This window comes from Myotis nattereri (genome assembly GCF_964212035.1).
Source record: "Myotis nattereri genome assembly, chromosome: 6".
Classification (NCBI taxonomy): Eukaryota; Metazoa; Chordata; class Mammalia; order Chiroptera; family Vespertilionidae; genus Myotis; species Myotis nattereri.
In genome coordinates, this window is record NC_138081.1 from 91,339,172 (window position 1) to 91,353,144 (window position 13,973).

General features: G+C 45.1%; 1 protein-coding gene across 2 annotated transcripts in view; it reads right to left on the reverse strand.

The window, feature by feature from the left end:
* Positions 1-13,973, reverse strand: part of ZBTB2 (zinc finger and BTB domain containing 2) — a 29,641-nt gene that overhangs the window by 7,395 nt on the left and 8,273 nt on the right. Inside the window, exon 2 of one of the 2 annotated variants that reach the window (XM_081093672.1) lies at positions 4,311-4,495. The exons of the other annotated variant lie outside the window; for it this stretch is intronic. Within the exon in view, the coding sequence (XP_080949798.1) occupies positions 4,311-4,483 (173 nt within the window). The 5' untranslated portion in view covers positions 4,484-4,495. The remainder of the gene's footprint in view (positions 1-4,310; positions 4,496-13,973) is intronic. 2 annotated transcript variants of the gene reach the window in all.

The following is a 13,973-nucleotide window of genomic DNA, read 5'->3' on the forward strand; positions in this document are numbered from 1 at the left end:
CGTATCGATGTGGCTTCTTTGAATCCTTAGTTATAGGAGTTCTGTTCAGCTAGATTTCAGGTGGTTCTAAATGATGGCTGTTCTGTAGCTGAGTCGTAGTTTTGATGTGGTTGAGGGAGGATATGAGTACCGCATTTACCTATGCTGTCATCTTGACCAGATATAATAATTTTTTATTATAGCACTTCTTACTATTATAACTCTTTTGGGCTCCTTTAGGTGTTTTATCTTATTAACAAATAGTTTCCAATATGCTAAACTATTAACAGTATACTCAGCTCTTCTAAATTAAATTTTTATTCTATTAAAAAAAGGGGAAAAATGACTTTAATTGGAATTTGTGACAGAGATTTGAATAATTACTGTATTACTGTATTGATTATGTTTCAAGATGAATGCATACAAATAATCATATGAGAAATATCTGACTACAAAGTGTGGAAGCCAAAGAATAAAGAATAAGCGTAAAAATTGGCATCCCTTGAGAGTTTAAAGGGGAAGAGTTACATGACTATTAAAAAAGAAGATATACAGATCTCTCATATCTCTACTTGGCCTCTTTTTATAATCCTTTTAAATTATTTACAGTCCTTTAAATAGGAACGAAGATACAGGTGGTCTTCCCATTAAGCACAAGGTGAGTGCCAGCAGCACTGCGGATACTGTGACATATTTAGATGCCCTCGGGAAGCTCAGCATTCAGAACGAGGCTTCAGAGAGGGTGGTGACAAATACTTTAATAATGTAAACAGTCAACCCTACCCTGAAGGCAGAACCAGGGGGGATCTTTCCAGGGCCAGGCAGGGGCCAGTGAATTGGGAAACCATAGGCCCTTAGGGGTAAAAATCACCCCACAAGATGCTGGGCACCTCTTGTCTGCAAAGACAGAATATTCCTCCAGGCGGAAGGAGGGCTCAGAGTTAGTGAGCGCTCTGCCTCCCCAGGAAAGAAAGGCAAGGGCCGAAATCCGAAACTGGGACGATGATTTTCAGCATCCATGAGCGGTACCAAGCAGAGGCCCATTTAAGAGTAAAATCTTTGTTGTAAGTTCAGTAATTTCCCCTCATTTGTTACTGTGTAGGTTGTCCTCTGTCTACTGTCTGTGAATGGGGGTGACTGGACAGTACACATCTCAGATTTTCAAGAACTATCAGAGACTACACATTTTTCACTTTGCTCAAGAGTGTTTTGTGTAGTAACAATGTGAGTCTCTGATGGCAAAGAAGAGAAGGGGCTGAGGAGACCCCAGTCCATACTTCAACCAGTTCTGGGGCCCCCAAGAGTTGGTGAGAAACCACCAGGAGTAGGAAGGGAGGCCCCTGGGGGTTACTGCCAGGGCCCAGGGCGGTTTCCAGACATAAACTTATCTTGGTCTCTTCATTATAACTTTTTCCCCTTAAAGCAGAAGCACATATAGACACACAGACACATAAAAAAGTTGTTTCAGAAGGTCCAGCCACCTTTATCCTTGACTGCTTTCCCTCCCAGGCAGCTACCACTGGGCTCACTATGGCCACGCTGGTCATTTCCAAGTCCTCTGGGAAGAACACAGCTCGCTACAATACAATTTCACCAAGTGGCCTGATGTGCACATGTCTGTCTGACAGAACATTTTATGTAGGAAAAACATAGTTTTAGCACAGCTACAAGCCTTCCGTATAAAGTCATTTAAAATTTTCAGTCATTTAAAATTTCATTTTTTCCTTCACATTCTAGTATCTTAAGATGGGCTTAAAGGAGTTTGAAAAGAAAGACTGTCAAATGGTAGACACTGTCAGAAGCTGTACTTACTAGCAAGGCGTGTCTCAGTTGAGAGCGCAAGCCTGCAGTCCCACATGATTGAAACCCACTTAGAGCAGCGTTCACAGGACAGAGACACCTAGTGGTAACTACAGACAAAACACTCTCCAAGCCCGGGGTGGGGATCCCACGAAATCATTTGGTCTGGCCCTGCCAAGGCATTAGGGGTGAATTACTTACATGTCTGACCAACTACAGCAGGCTAATTTTTAAGCTGATAATTCTGTATGGCCCGAGAATGATGTTATAAATATCCAAACGACCCTTGGCAGAAAAAAGGTTCCCCACCGCTGCCAAATGAAAAAACTATGCTCTCAGATTCTCTCTCTTAAGCAGCCAGGCAGCAGCTCTTAGTGGCCTGAGAAAAGGGAGTAATTTTCACCCAGTATTTGCCTTGTCCCAGTGAGGTGGGCAAGGCCGCTGTGCGGCAGCCCACAGGGCCCGTGCCACCCCTGGGGCAGGAACACACACTATCGCTTAAACTCGGGATTCCTATTTGCACAGATACCATAGTCCCTTGTTGGGAAGTCCTTTACTTACTGCCAACACTTAAGTTTCTTGCATCTATTTAAAGCTCATTCCATTGTATTCTTCTACTCCCCCAAAATAAAATCTTCCCCCTTTCCAGACAGGTGTCATCCATTGAGTTGGGACTATTAAGTACACATTGGCGGTGAGGTGAGTAAGTGAAGCAAGTCTCTGACAGTCCAGCAAAAGGGAGCACATCCTTAGAGTCACGAGGTAAAACATATCAAGTGCTGTTATGTACAAATACCTGAACTACACACTCCGCAGTTAAAAGGACTTGTGAAACCCAGTCTCTGCCCCCGAGAACCATACACATGAGGAGGGGAGGCAAGTGCACGGACAACAGAGTGAAGACGGACAGATCTTACAAAGGGCACCCAGTGCTATGAGGTGAGGGAAGGACAGCTTTTGGTTCACTAGGTTGGGGAGGGGTGCTGGAGAGGTGAACTGGGAGTGGGGGGTGGGCAGAATACGGCCAGCACACTGTGGTTCAGGTGAAGGGTGGGGTGTCCCACTGGGGTGCAGTTGGAGATGAGGTGGGAAGGTGAGGCTTCAAGCCGGTGGGACTGTGAAAGCAGAAGATGTTATTTTGGTATGCAGTGGGGACCCTCTAGGTTTCCAATCAGAGCAAGTGGATTTCTGATTAAAGGCACACTCCACTGAAAGCAATGCTCAGGAATATTAAGCTGACACTAACGTGGAGATGATTAGCAAATGAAAGTGAGGGGAAGGGAAGGACTACTATGAAAGGTATTCTGAAGAAAACCTGATTGGGAACTAAGATTTTAATTATGGGTTTCTCAAAGATAAAAAACGGGGAAACCCAGAGGGACCTCAGGCAAGGCTTAATTGAGTTTTAGATATGCTAAATGACATAAAAATACAGTTGTCATTGCCTGGCAGGCAGCCTGGGGCCTTGGGAAATAAAGATCAAGGTCAGAGCTGGAAACTGGTTTCGGGCAGAGGTGAGATCCAGGAGACCCGTGAGCACCCAAGAGAACTGCACACAGAAAGGAAGAGCCCCAGACCCGCCTCACCCCCCTCACAGCGGGCAGGAGAGCATGGGCTCAGAGCCACCAAATGCAGAGAAGACCGAGGAAGAAGACAGCAGCGAGTGCTGACAGGACAAGGACCAGGAGACAGGAGAGCAGAGGTGCTGAGGAAGAGGGGACCTTGGAGGGATGATTTCAGCGGAGCGCCGGCAGAAGCCAGGGCCCGCGGACAGGAAGCGTGTGGGCCGAGGCCCTACAAGAGGCCTAGATCACCCTGGAGCACTTCCGTAGCCAAACAGAGGAGAGCGGCACCGGCACGCCGGCAGACAGCGTGTAGGGAAGCACTGACCCTTCAGACACTGGGGGGCTTAAAAGTATAAAATCCCAAGTGCAGAATAAAAACTAGGGGCTGGGGTCTGGGGGCGTGAGGTCGGAAGAGCCTTTTCCTTAAACACTGAGGGGCCCTCTTCTCCAAGACAGAAGAGATGGGATGAAAAAAAACACCAAGTAAACACACCGAGCTTGAGACATTTTAAAAGAGAAAAGGAGAAAATTGGGGGAGTGGATGCCATCAAGCTTCCCATTAGAGAAGGAGTGGAGGATAAATCCTGGAAGCCCGGAGCTGAGGCCGGATTAGGGGGAGGAGGAGCTGAATGAGGTCAGGGGCAGCCGGCTTCCCATGGGCCTGAGCTGGGATCTGGACCGCGCAGGTGACGCTGGCCAGGGCCCCCGGAGGGGCTGCTTGGGGCGCAAAGGCCCACGATTCCCAGGTGCTACTGGAAGGATGGCATTAGAAGAAACGGGCTTAGAAAGTAAGTGGTAACCAAGAAGGGTGAGGGGGGAGTGAGGTCAGGAGGGAACTGGGAGCCCGGGAGCCCAGGGCGGGGTGGGAGGCCCGTGGTCCCGCTGAGGGCGAAGAGCAGGTCCAGCGGGACAGAGGGCCACGAAGGTCAGCTGCAGTCATTCGATTATCACAACCACGTTAGTTACCTGGTCTGATGGACAAACAACATCTTAAAGTAATTGGAGAATGAAGCAAGAACTGATTTGTGTGCCTTGAAGTACACATCGCCGATGGCAACCGTGCAGTCACACAGGAAACCAAACTCTCGCTGAGCGTTTAACTGTTGCAGGAGAATAAGTCCATGGTTGGCCAAATCCATTTTTTTAAAAATCTGCAAAGCAAACAATTTTTTTTTTTAAGAAAGATGATTCACAAACAAGAATGTGTCCTTACAGTCACCAATAGCAATGATCACAGGTAACATGCCAGGCACTGCTGAAAACGTTCCCTAAGTCCACTCGTTGAGTCTCCCGGCGGCCCCTGGAGTAGCTGTCACAACTCCCATTCACAGAGGACCGCACTGTTGGGGACTCGGGGATTGCGGGATTGGCCCAAATTCACAAAGGCAGTTTAAGAGGAGGAGCCAGGAAATTGAGTCTGCCCTCCGGACAGCCAGCATTCCCAGGTCATTTAGTCTTTTAGTTTAGGATTCCAAATGCAAATGTTAATGATCAAATCTCCTCAGAGAGAAATGAAGGTGCTGGGTGGGGCCACAGCAGGGCGGGGTGAAGATCGCACTAGTTTGGGCAGTTTCCCAGCCGCAGGAGGGAGTAAGGAAGCGGAGTGGGTGCTCACCCTTCTCTTTGTGGAGAAGGAAATGGGCTTCGAGGTGTAACATCGCCCAGGCCATGGAGCTAGAAGGTAGGAGAGCTGATATTTAAATGTGGGTGTTCTGACTCCAGATTCTAAGATCTTCATTTCTCACAGGGCACCCTAGCAAGGAATCCATGTACAGCAGAACGGACTCTAGAGGAGCTGGTTCAGCAAAGCTGTGGCCGGCTCCTCACAGTCAAACAGCGTTTATAAAAGCATTTATAAGGACACACAGATCAGCATTATGTTTAACAGGATACCTAATGCTACAGAGTCATTCTCTGATCGGACCAGCGAAAGGATGTCGGCCCTCACTATTCAACATAGTCCTGGACGTTCTGGCGAGTGCAATAAAGCAGGAAAGGAACGAAAAGGCATTCACACAGGAAAAGAAAAACAAAACTGTCTCTATTTGAGGGTGAGATGGTTGTTACTTAAAAAAATCCCCAGGAATGTACCCAAACTCCTAGAACTAATAACTGCGTTTGGCAATGCCCCAGGATGCCATCAAATAAACATATGAAAATCAACTAATTCTACATGCTAACTTTGAACTTGTGGACCCTGAAATTAGAAATATTCCATTTACAATCACTGAAAAAAAAGAAAAAGAAATACAACACATAAATCTAAAACATAAGTCTCGTTTGTTGAAAACTACACAATGCTCATGAAAGAAATAAAAAATGATCTAAATAAATGGAGAGACATACTGTATTTACAGTTAGGTAGACTCAACATAGTAAAAATATCAGTGTTTTCTCAAACTGATCTACAGATTTGATACAAATTTTATTTTAAAAATATATTTTTATTGATTTCTGAGAGGAAGGGAGAGGGAGAGAGAGCTAAAAACATTAACGATGAGAGAGAATCATTGATCAGCTGCCTCCTGCATGCCCCAACGGGGGATCAGGGATCAGGGATCAAGCCCGCAACCTGGGCATGCACCCTTGACCAGAATGGAACCAGGGACCCTTCAGTCCGCAGGCCGATGCTCTATCCACTTAGCCAAACCAGCTAGGGCTTGATACAATTCTTATCAAAATCCTTGTAAGATTTTTTTTTTGAAGATTGATTGGTTTTATTAAGGGATTCATGAATTAAGCAGCACCTCCATCCAGCAATTAGAGAGATACTGTCCAAGTAGGAGTTTTTTGAAGACATAGACAGTAACCTAAAATGCAAAGGTAAAGGCAAGGAACTAGTATAGCTACAACAATTCCTTAAAAAGAGTAATAAAGTGGGAGTGTTGTAAGCAGCAGGGACGGCACCGGGTGTCTGACCCTTGTGTTCAGCAACCTCGGTACTTGGCTTCTGGCTAGGAAAAAATTCAGAGCCAAGACTCAACTGTAAGGGAACACTTATTTGGTAAATTACAGAGTTAGAAGTAATTCCTAGAAGATACGGGCTTAGAAAATAAGTTGTGGAGGTAAAAGAAGGGCCCTTGGAACTTGGGAGTGAGGAAGCTGACAGCAATGTGCCTGGGGCAGGGAGGGAGAGAGGGGAAGGGGAGGGGAAGGGAAGCACACTGGGGCCTCTTCATGAGGCTTTAAGGGTGGAGATGTTAGGGGAGGACCCAGGGAAGATCTTAATAGACTATTCAGCACCTTTCCAGGTGTGTCCTTTCGGGTTGTGGTCACTGATTGATTGGCTGGCACCAGGGCAGGGGGTCACTTTCCAGTGCAGCTGGTCCTGAGGCTGGTTTTGTTGCTTAATGGGCCTGCAGCTGAAATTCAACTTGAGGCATAGATGTTATCTCCAGGTAGGAAAGGTCAGGGGGTCCAAACTGCAGGGCCAGTGATATGCTAGGGGAGAAAAGTCACCCAACAGCTGATTGTCCGTTGCTAGGCACCTTGGGGCTTTCCACCCTGGTGACCTTCTGAACCTGGTGCATCATCCATGCTCTGCTCATGATCCCACAGGAGCAATCAGTGTATTCATTTCAAGACGTATTATATAAGCTACAGTACTCACAACTGTGTGGTACTGGTGGAGGGATAAACACAGATCAGTGGATCAGGAAAGAGAACTCAGAAGCAGACCCACACAAAGATGCACAATTGATTGTTTACAAAGGCACAAAAAATTCCATGGAGGAATGGAAGAATAATCTTTTCAACTAATGGTTCTGAATCAGCTGGACTTCCATAGGCAAAAGGGGGAGGTGGGAGAGAAGGAAGCTTGACCTGACTAATCTTCTATAAAAATTAACTCAAAGTGGCGTGGCTGGTGTAGATCCGCTGTTGGGCATTGACCCAGGAACTAAGAGGTCACTGGCCAGGGCACATACCAGTTTTCGGGCTAGATCCCCTGTGGGGGGGCCCTGCAGGAGGCAGCGGATCAATATTTCTCATTTATGTTTCTCTGTATCCCTTACCCTTCCTTTCTCTAAAAAAATCAATAAAAATATATTTAAGAAGCCCTAGCCAGTTTGGCTCAGTAGATAGAGCGTCAGCCTGTGGACCAAAGGGTCCCAGGTTTAATTCTGGTCAAGGGCACATACCTGGGTTGCAGGCTCGGTCCCCAGTGGGAGGCATGCAGGAGGCAGTCCATGAATGATTCTCTCTCATCATTGATGTCTCTCTCTCTCTCCCTTCCTCTCTGAAATCAATAAAAATATATTTAAAAATTAAAAAGGAATTAAAAAACATATTAAAAATATTTTAACTCAAAGTGGATCACAGACTCAAATTTAAGACACCAAAGTATAGCTTTTGGAAAAGAAAAAAGGGAGAAAATCTTAGAGATCTATGGTTAGATACAGGATTTTTATACATGTCATCCAAAGTACAATCCATAAAAGGAGAAATTGATAAATTAGACTTTATTAAAATTAAAAACTTTCATTCTGAGAAAATCCCTTTTAAGAAAATTAAAAACAAACAAGCAAAACGAAGCTAAAGACCAGTAAGAAAAATTTGAAAACCTTTGCAAACTAGTCCTTTGATAAAGAACTAGTCTCAAAAATATATAAAAATTCTTAAAACTCAACAGTAAAAAACCAATTGAGTTAGAAAGTGGGCAATAGATTTTAAGAGATCTTACACCAAAGAGGATGTACAGAAGGCAAATAAACATAAGAAAAGATGTTAAACACATTAGCAATTTGGAAAGCAAGTTAAAACCACATGGGACTTCACTACATACCTATCAGGATGGCCAAACACAAAACAATGATAGCACTACGTGCTGGCAAGGATGCTGAGAAACTGGACTGCTCAAACCCTGCTGGTGGGAATGTGAAGCCCTGTAGCCACTCCGGAGGGCAGTTAGCAGTTGCTTAAAAAACTAAATATGTAAACACCATACTACCCAGCAGTTACACTCATGGACATTTACTCCAGAGAAGTGAAGACCTGGCGCTCACAAAAACACCTGCACATGGATATACACAGCAGCTTTATTCTTATAGTCAAAACCCAGGAACAGTTCAGATGTCCTTTGATGGGTGAATAAAGTGTGATATGCCCATACAACAAAAACTATTCAGCCATAAGGAGAAATGAACTACAGAGACACGCAATGATGAGTGGAAAAGCCAATCCCAATAGGCTATATGCTGAACAATTCCACTTATATAAGATTCTTGAAAATGACAGTAATGAAGAACAGATTGGCAGCGAAGGGGTGAGGGGAGCAGAAGTGAAATGGGTTCTGCTCTAGAAGGGCAACAGGAGGGATCCCCATGGCGATAGAAATGTCGTGTAGCTCAGCTGTGTCAATGTCAACATCCTGGCTGTGATATACTGCAGTTTTGCAAGATGTTTCCATTAGTGGAAAAAAAGGTAAAGGGCATATGGGGTTCCACTCTCATTTCTTGCAATCGCATATGAATCTATAGTTATCTCAAAATAAAGAATTTAATTTATAAAAAAGCCCAACACAAAAATTAATTAGCCAGATTAAAAAAATAGATAACTTCAGAATTATGGAAGCTACTGTGGAGAATGCATTACCAAAAAACTTTTAAAAATACTTAAAAAAATTTTTTTAAAGAGAGGGAGAAAGAGATAGTAACACCAATGATGAGAGAGAATCATTGATTGGCTGCCTGCCTTCTGCATGCCCCACCCACGCTGGGACTCGAGCCCCCAACCTGGGCATTGAGCCCCCAACCTGGGCATGTGCCTTGACTGGGAATCGAACTGTGATATCCTGGTTCATAGGTTGACGCTCAACCACTGAGCAACGTGGGCTGGGCTGAAGCAAAATCGGACCCACAGCAATTCTGACTCAACAGGTGAATTCCCCACTCTCCTTCCTGTGCTAGGGATGACCTGAGAGATTCAGACACTAGCAAGTTGGCCCTAAAATAAATGAACCAAATGAAATAATACTTTAAGAGACGGATCAGGTCACAAAGCAAGATTCCAGGATGACAAGTTGCGTGTTTTCTACCAAGAACTGGGTCCACATCGCAGTACTTTGAGTACAAAGACCTAGACTGCAGTGTCACTGAAGTGCGAACGTGGACGGGAGGTGCTTTCTGTGTGTGCCCGAGGAGGTGAAAGCGCTCAGCTAAGGCAGGGGAGACAGGAAAGGCACGCGGTTCATGATGACGGCAGAGACGGTGCCAGGTGACAGCGCCAGCTTGCAAGGTAACCTGGATTACAAAGAACATCACTCTAAACCTAACCTCCACCAGGATATAACTAGAAGTTTGTCTTCAAGGCTGTGCTCTGGAAAGTGCCAGAACACCTTTTCCATCTACTAACCTACTTTTCTCTACAAAAAAAGTGTATCTTCTAAGAGCAAACTGTGATGAGCTGCTTTGTCATGTGCTCTGGCTCTAATCAAGTTTATCTACGTTTAGGCAGCTTCAGGCGTCACGTCCACTGACAGTAGCTTCAAGTGCACGAAGACACTGCTGTTATCCACTCGGTGTTATGACGAGAGGGCTATTATTTATGGAGTGTTTACTGTTAACCATTCATTTCCTTGTGCTATTCATTTAATTTCACATGAACTTATTTGAGCTTTTTGAGGAATTGCTACCCACGTTATATAAATGAGTAAATAGCCTTAGAGTGGTTAGGTAGCTTGCTCAAGATGATAGAATCCGTAAGTGCAAATGGGTCCATTTGATGTGTCAGAGCATACAATGCAAACGTGTTTGTTTAAAATACTGAGAAATAGTCTTGTTATTGCTGCTTTTAAGTATATGTATTTGTTATAAGAGATTCAAATATTATGGACACTTACAATGTGGGAGCTGTCTCTGCATCCCCACCATTTCCCCAAACTCTGGTGAACACTGGGCATAACATTTTTTAAAAAATTGATTTTGAGAGAGAGAGAGAGAGAAAGGAAGAAAGAAAGGAAGAAAGGAAGGTAGATAGATTTGTCTTTTAAAAATCAGGTTCCCTAGCCGGTTTGGCTCAGTGGATAGAGCCAAAGGTCCTGGGTTAGATTCTGATCAAGGGCACGTACTTTGTTTGTGCTCTCCTCCCTGGCCTGGGCCCTGGGCCCAGGTCAGGGCTCATGCAGGAGGCAACCAATTGGTGTGTTTCTCTCATGTCAATGTTTCTCTCTGTCTTTCCCTCTTTCTTCCACTCTCCCTAAAAATCAATGGAAAAATATCCTCGAGTGAGGATTAACAAAAAACACACAAAATAAAGCAAAACATTAGGTTGCTTTTTTTCTTGTAGATCTTTAAAAATTCTTTGCATATAAGGAAAATTATATGTGAGCCCTTTGTCACAGCTTTTACTAATATTTTTCTCTTCTGATTTTGTTTTATAGAGATTTTTTTACATATATACTTTTATTTTAATGGCATCAAACTTATCAGTATTTTATAGGATTTCCAGGTTTTGTATTAACAGATATGTGTCATCTCCTTGAACACAGCAAAATGCCTGGCTCCGTCTCATCCCCTGAACTAACAGAAGTATTTTATTCAGACCGTGAGAATGAAGCCATGACTAAACTGTGAAATGTTTCCTTTCTAAGGGAGTCTACTAGTTATTTTCGTGTCTCAGTTTTGGAACCTCTAGAATAGGAAACGCACTGACTGACGTGCCTTTCAAACACAGGGAAGAACAGTGTACAGGAGTCGCGGAGAAGTGAAGCAAATGAAAGGAGGAAAAAAGAAAAGACCAGTCATATGTTCACAATTCACATGGGAAAATCCCACACAGATTCATTTTTAAAAATCTTATTTGAGACACGAAAAAGTCTTTCTCAGGAAGAAAAAAAACAACCACCTTAAACTCTTAACATTTGTGAATATCCTGAGATCAAGGGATGAGAGGCAGGAGGGAGAGAGAGGAGGGAGGAGGGGGGAGGGAACCAGGCCTGGATTCTAGCTGAAGTGCATCACGGGCAACTCCCACCCCGCCCGCCCAGCCCAGCTGACAGTACTGCCCTTTCCAAACCTCCTTTCCTCACGTGGCCCCTTCGGAATCCTTCCCAAGTGGCTGTACTTGCAGAAGAATGCTGCGTAGGCTGAGGATGCTGCACCTAACCGGCTGCCCTGCTCAAGGCGCCCCCACCTTGTGGAAATGGATGTCTATTCTCCCACCTCCATCAACTGCTCAGCAACCACATCAGCCCCCTGCACTGCAATGGCTCCCCAAGGGCACCCAGGCTGTGCCCCAGCCCCACGGACGCCACCTCTGCGGCACTTAACACCCTTCCTCCTGCACCATCGATGTTCGCTCCTGGCTTCCAGGCCGCTGTGCTGGTTTTGGTCTCACCTCTGGCTGTTCTATTTTAATCTCCATCAATGATTCCTCTTCTGACGCTCCCCTCCTTTGGTCCACAGCCCACTTCTCATCTGCAGGCTCTTTAGTGATCTGATCCACTTGCACTGGGCTGTCCCACAGGAACCCTACATTCAATCTGGGTAAAACAACCCAAATCCTCCCCCACCCACCCCCCCTTTCTCCAAAAGGATTGTAAAAGCCATAGACACAAACTTGACCCTTCTGTTCCCCCAGCCTAGGCCTGGCGCCATCATCCAGCCCTTGACCAAGCTAGGACTCTCAGTTCAGCTTTGAGGCCTCCACTTCTTCCACATCAGTCACCCACCCACCTCCTACCTGAACCCTACCACAGCTGAGCTCTACCTCCCCGCTCATCTCCTGTTTCCAGTTCTAGGGCCCCTCTAATCCCTCCACAATGATCTTCCCAAAGGTCAAATGCGATGCTTCTATCCTGCTTAATATCCTCCTGTGACTCCCCACTGCCTTTAGGAAGAAACCCACATTCCTCAGCATAGCTCACCCAGCCCGCATGACCCAGCCCCGGCTGACTCTGCACCACAGGCTCTAGTGTGGATCTAACCTGATGGCTTCCAGACCTGGGATTGCACAGACCTTCTAAAATCCACACACCCAACCTCGAAAGAGCGGCTCCCACAGTGTGTGGCTCCCTCTTTATTTTGCAAGAAAAAATATACATGCTTGGTAGGGATGGGAGATTTTTAAAAATATATTTCTATTGATTTCAGAGGGGGAGATAGAAACATTAATGAGGAGAGAGAATCGTTGATTGGCTGCTCGTGCACACCCCACACTGGGGCATCGAGTCCACAACCTGGGCATGAGCCCTGCCTGGGAGTCCAGCAGGGACCTCGTGGTTCATCATAGGTCGACACTCAACCATTGAGCCACACCAGCTGGGCAGGGAGATTCTTAAAAATGTAAATAGGTAGAAAGGACATAATGTCAGAATATCTTTCTAAAGGAAGGGCAAGTTTGGCACTAGATTTAATGGAAGTTTTTTTCCCACACAAAGACATCACAACCTAAGATTTTACTGTATGAATCAAGTTGTGCCTGATTGCTTTCTTGATACAAGATTGTCTGCTTGGTGACCTTTACGAAGTGATCATTTAGTGCCCCAATTTGTTCTGAAGTCCAAGTATTACCAAAATCTAGTTTCACCCTGGCTGGGTAGCTCTGTTGGTTACAGTGTCGTCCGATGCACCAAGCTTGCGGGTTCGATCCTGATCAGGGCACACGCAAGAAGCAACCAATGTATGCATAAATAAGTGGGACAACAAATCCATGTTTCTCTCTCTCTCTCAAATCAATAAAGGAAAAACAATACAGTTTCACGTAAGTATGTAATAACAGACACACAACGATGTCATTTCCCTCACTTTGGCAATTCCGGGGGACTGAGAAGATGAAGAAGGGCAATTTTCTTTGCCCAGAAGGCTTTGAATGCCCAGGAAATTGCTGGGTCCCAACAGTCTGCACCCCTCACTGCTGAGGCCTGATTTCTACGGACGGTGCGGAGGGGCCTTAGGCCCTCGTGCAGGAGGCACACTGCCACCTGCCCCCCTCCCCCAGCTGTACTTGTCCTCTGCAGAAATGTCCTGATCCCCAGATAAGGAGGCTCTACCTGCCCCGGGGCATCCTGCTGCTTCCGGAAGACCAGCACTAAGCCCTATTTATCATTTACTACTTTGTCCATGCGCACAGCAAGTGGTCGGGTGTTCAGTGTTTGTTAAATAAGCTGATAACTATATGTTTGGAGAGGAGAGTGTGGAGTCCCAGTCATGGCTTGGCCTTGACTAGCTGGGTGATTTGGGGTAAAAGTTCAATTTCTATTGATCTTAGATTAACCTAAAAAATTCTCATCAATTTACTGTGCCCTACATTTTGGAAAAATATTTCACCTTTAAAATGTCACTTCATGTTAACAATTAAGTTCTGAATTGTGTTTTAGAGTTATGATAATCCTTTACACATAACAGTTAATCCTCAATACCATGGTAAATCACTTTCTTACTATTCATTATTAATTATAATAACTACAGCATTAATTTAAAAATGACCTCTTATGTGCCAAGGATCAGTTATCCTCTTTCCAGAAGAAGAAATTTAGACTTAGAGAAGTGACGTACCTTGCCCACATGTAGGGCTAACTCATAAGAAGCAGACTTGGGAAGTGGTCAGGTATTTAGGGACAGCTTTCTAAGGTGCCAGGCACAGTGGATGCAATGATACACAGAATAGCGAGTTCCAGGGTGTCATCAAATG